The 1,778-nt window shown below is 38.4% G+C and overlaps 1 protein-coding gene across 1 annotated transcript; it reads left to right on the top strand.

The window, feature by feature from the left end:
* The first annotated feature begins 557 nt into the window (after positions 1-557).
* Positions 558-1,121, top strand: LOC142176171 (uncharacterized). Its single transcript, XM_075243256.1, has one exon. The coding sequence runs from the start codon at positions 558-560 to the stop codon at positions 1,119-1,121; it is 564 nt and encodes a 187-aa protein (XP_075099357.1).
* Positions 1,122-1,778: the final 657 nt, after the last annotated feature.

Raw genomic sequence — 1,778 nt, 5'->3', positions numbered from 1 at the left:
TCTAGTCATTATGGAGTCCAAGTCAAACTTTAACTTATCATCACAATTAATAATTCAAAAAAAAAAAGTTGCATGTTTAGCAAGGATAGCTAATGTGCGCCAACAACAATGACTCGCCGGAAAACTAATCGGAAACCTAATTCCCAGCAAATGCAGACGAAGGACAGTAGTGAGGAAACTTCTAATCGAATGGTTACACCTGAATCAGGAATTATACAAGAGCTAGTTCCGGTACAATTGCTACAATGGATTCCAGGGATGGGGAGTGCACCGACAATCATACAAGCCCCACCGCCTAAGGAAACTGAAATTACAAAATTATCGGAGAACACTATGGCTATGGCAGCAGGGAAATTGACCTATTCAACTAGATCTGGAGAAGAGAAGAGAAGAGAACTATGGCAGATGTGATCAAAGGCAATTGAACAGTGTAGCAAGGGATACAACTCAATTTCTATCCGCCAAAGGTGAGGGATGAAGTTAAAGTTGTGAAGCTGAACCATAAAGAAATAGAGTTGCAATGCCAAAAATGGGAATCATCACTCATTGGATACGTCATGGGAGGAAATCCAGCCTTTAAGGAGATGTTGAAGTTTGCTTATGGGGTATGGAATTCAGTTACTACTACGGTATTATTACATGATGATGGTTATTTCATTTTTAAATTTGAGTCAATTGAGGACAAAATGCAGATTATGGCAAAAGGACCATATACTTTCAACAATAGACCAATGGTGTTGAAGAATTGGGAGCTAGATTTCGAGTTTGATAAAGAGCCTAAGCGTGTGATGCCACTGTGGGTCACATTCCCAGGTCTACCTATACAATGCTGGGCAGAGGAAAATCTGGGAAGAATTGCGAGTTGTTTGGGAAAACCTATTTGCACTGACAGACTAATGACACAGTGTAAAAGAATTTCCTATGCTCGTGTGTTGATAGAAATGGATATAACACAGTCATTACCAGATGAACTGAATATAGAGCATCCTGATGGTAAGATAAGGGTGCAAATTGTGGAATATGAATGGAAGACAAAACTATGTCAAGAGTGCTACCAATTTGGTCATTCTAATGGGAAATGTAAACTGGAAAATCACCAAAAGAGGGCCAAATGCAGATGAATAAGGGTAGAAAGCAGAAATGGGTGAGGAAGACTAAGGCTGCTATAAATGAAGAAAATGAATCAATTATTGTTGATAAGGAAACAAATGAGAAGAAGAATTCATAAGAGGAGACACAGGAGATTCAAATATAGATTGGAGGTAGAGGCAAACAGGCTATGGTTTATCATGGTAAATTAGGTACAAAAGATCAACCAATAATAGACTATGAGGAGCTGACAAGAAGAAACAAATATGCAACATTAAGGATTCAGGAAAGTGAGCCTCCTGATAGAGATGGAGGCAATGAACACAACCAGGTACATGGACTTACGAAAGGGCCTACTCCAACAACCATTCCACTAATATGATTTTCGGCACATGGAATATTAGAGGACTAAACAAGTCCTTTACACAGAGGGAGTTTAAAGATTTCCTAATAACTAATAAAATCGATTTGGTTGGATGTTTGGAGACTAGAGTTAAACAAGGGAGAGCAAGGAGTATACAGAAGAAGATAGGTAGAGATTGGAAATTTCTTGATAACTATTCTGAGGCTCCTAATGGTAGAATTTGGCTGGAAAGGATCAGTAGTAAATCTAGTTGTGTTGCAGCTATCATCACAATTTATCCACTGCCATATACAGGATAGAAACTCTGAATTTCAGAGTTATTTAA

This window comes from Nicotiana tabacum, chromosome 22, assembly GCF_000715075.1.
Source record: "Nicotiana tabacum cultivar K326 chromosome 22, ASM71507v2, whole genome shotgun sequence".
NCBI lineage: Eukaryota > Viridiplantae > Streptophyta > Magnoliopsida > Solanales > Solanaceae > Nicotiana > Nicotiana tabacum.
Note: the sequence above shows the minus strand (reverse complement) of the source record. Positions and strands in the feature narration are given on the sequence as shown.

Excerpts from the sequence above, each read along its gene's own strand:
- LOC142176171 (XM_075243256.1), top strand. The coding sequence starts at position 558 with ATGGGAGGAAATCCAGCCTTTAAGGAGATGTTGAAGTTTGCTTATGGG.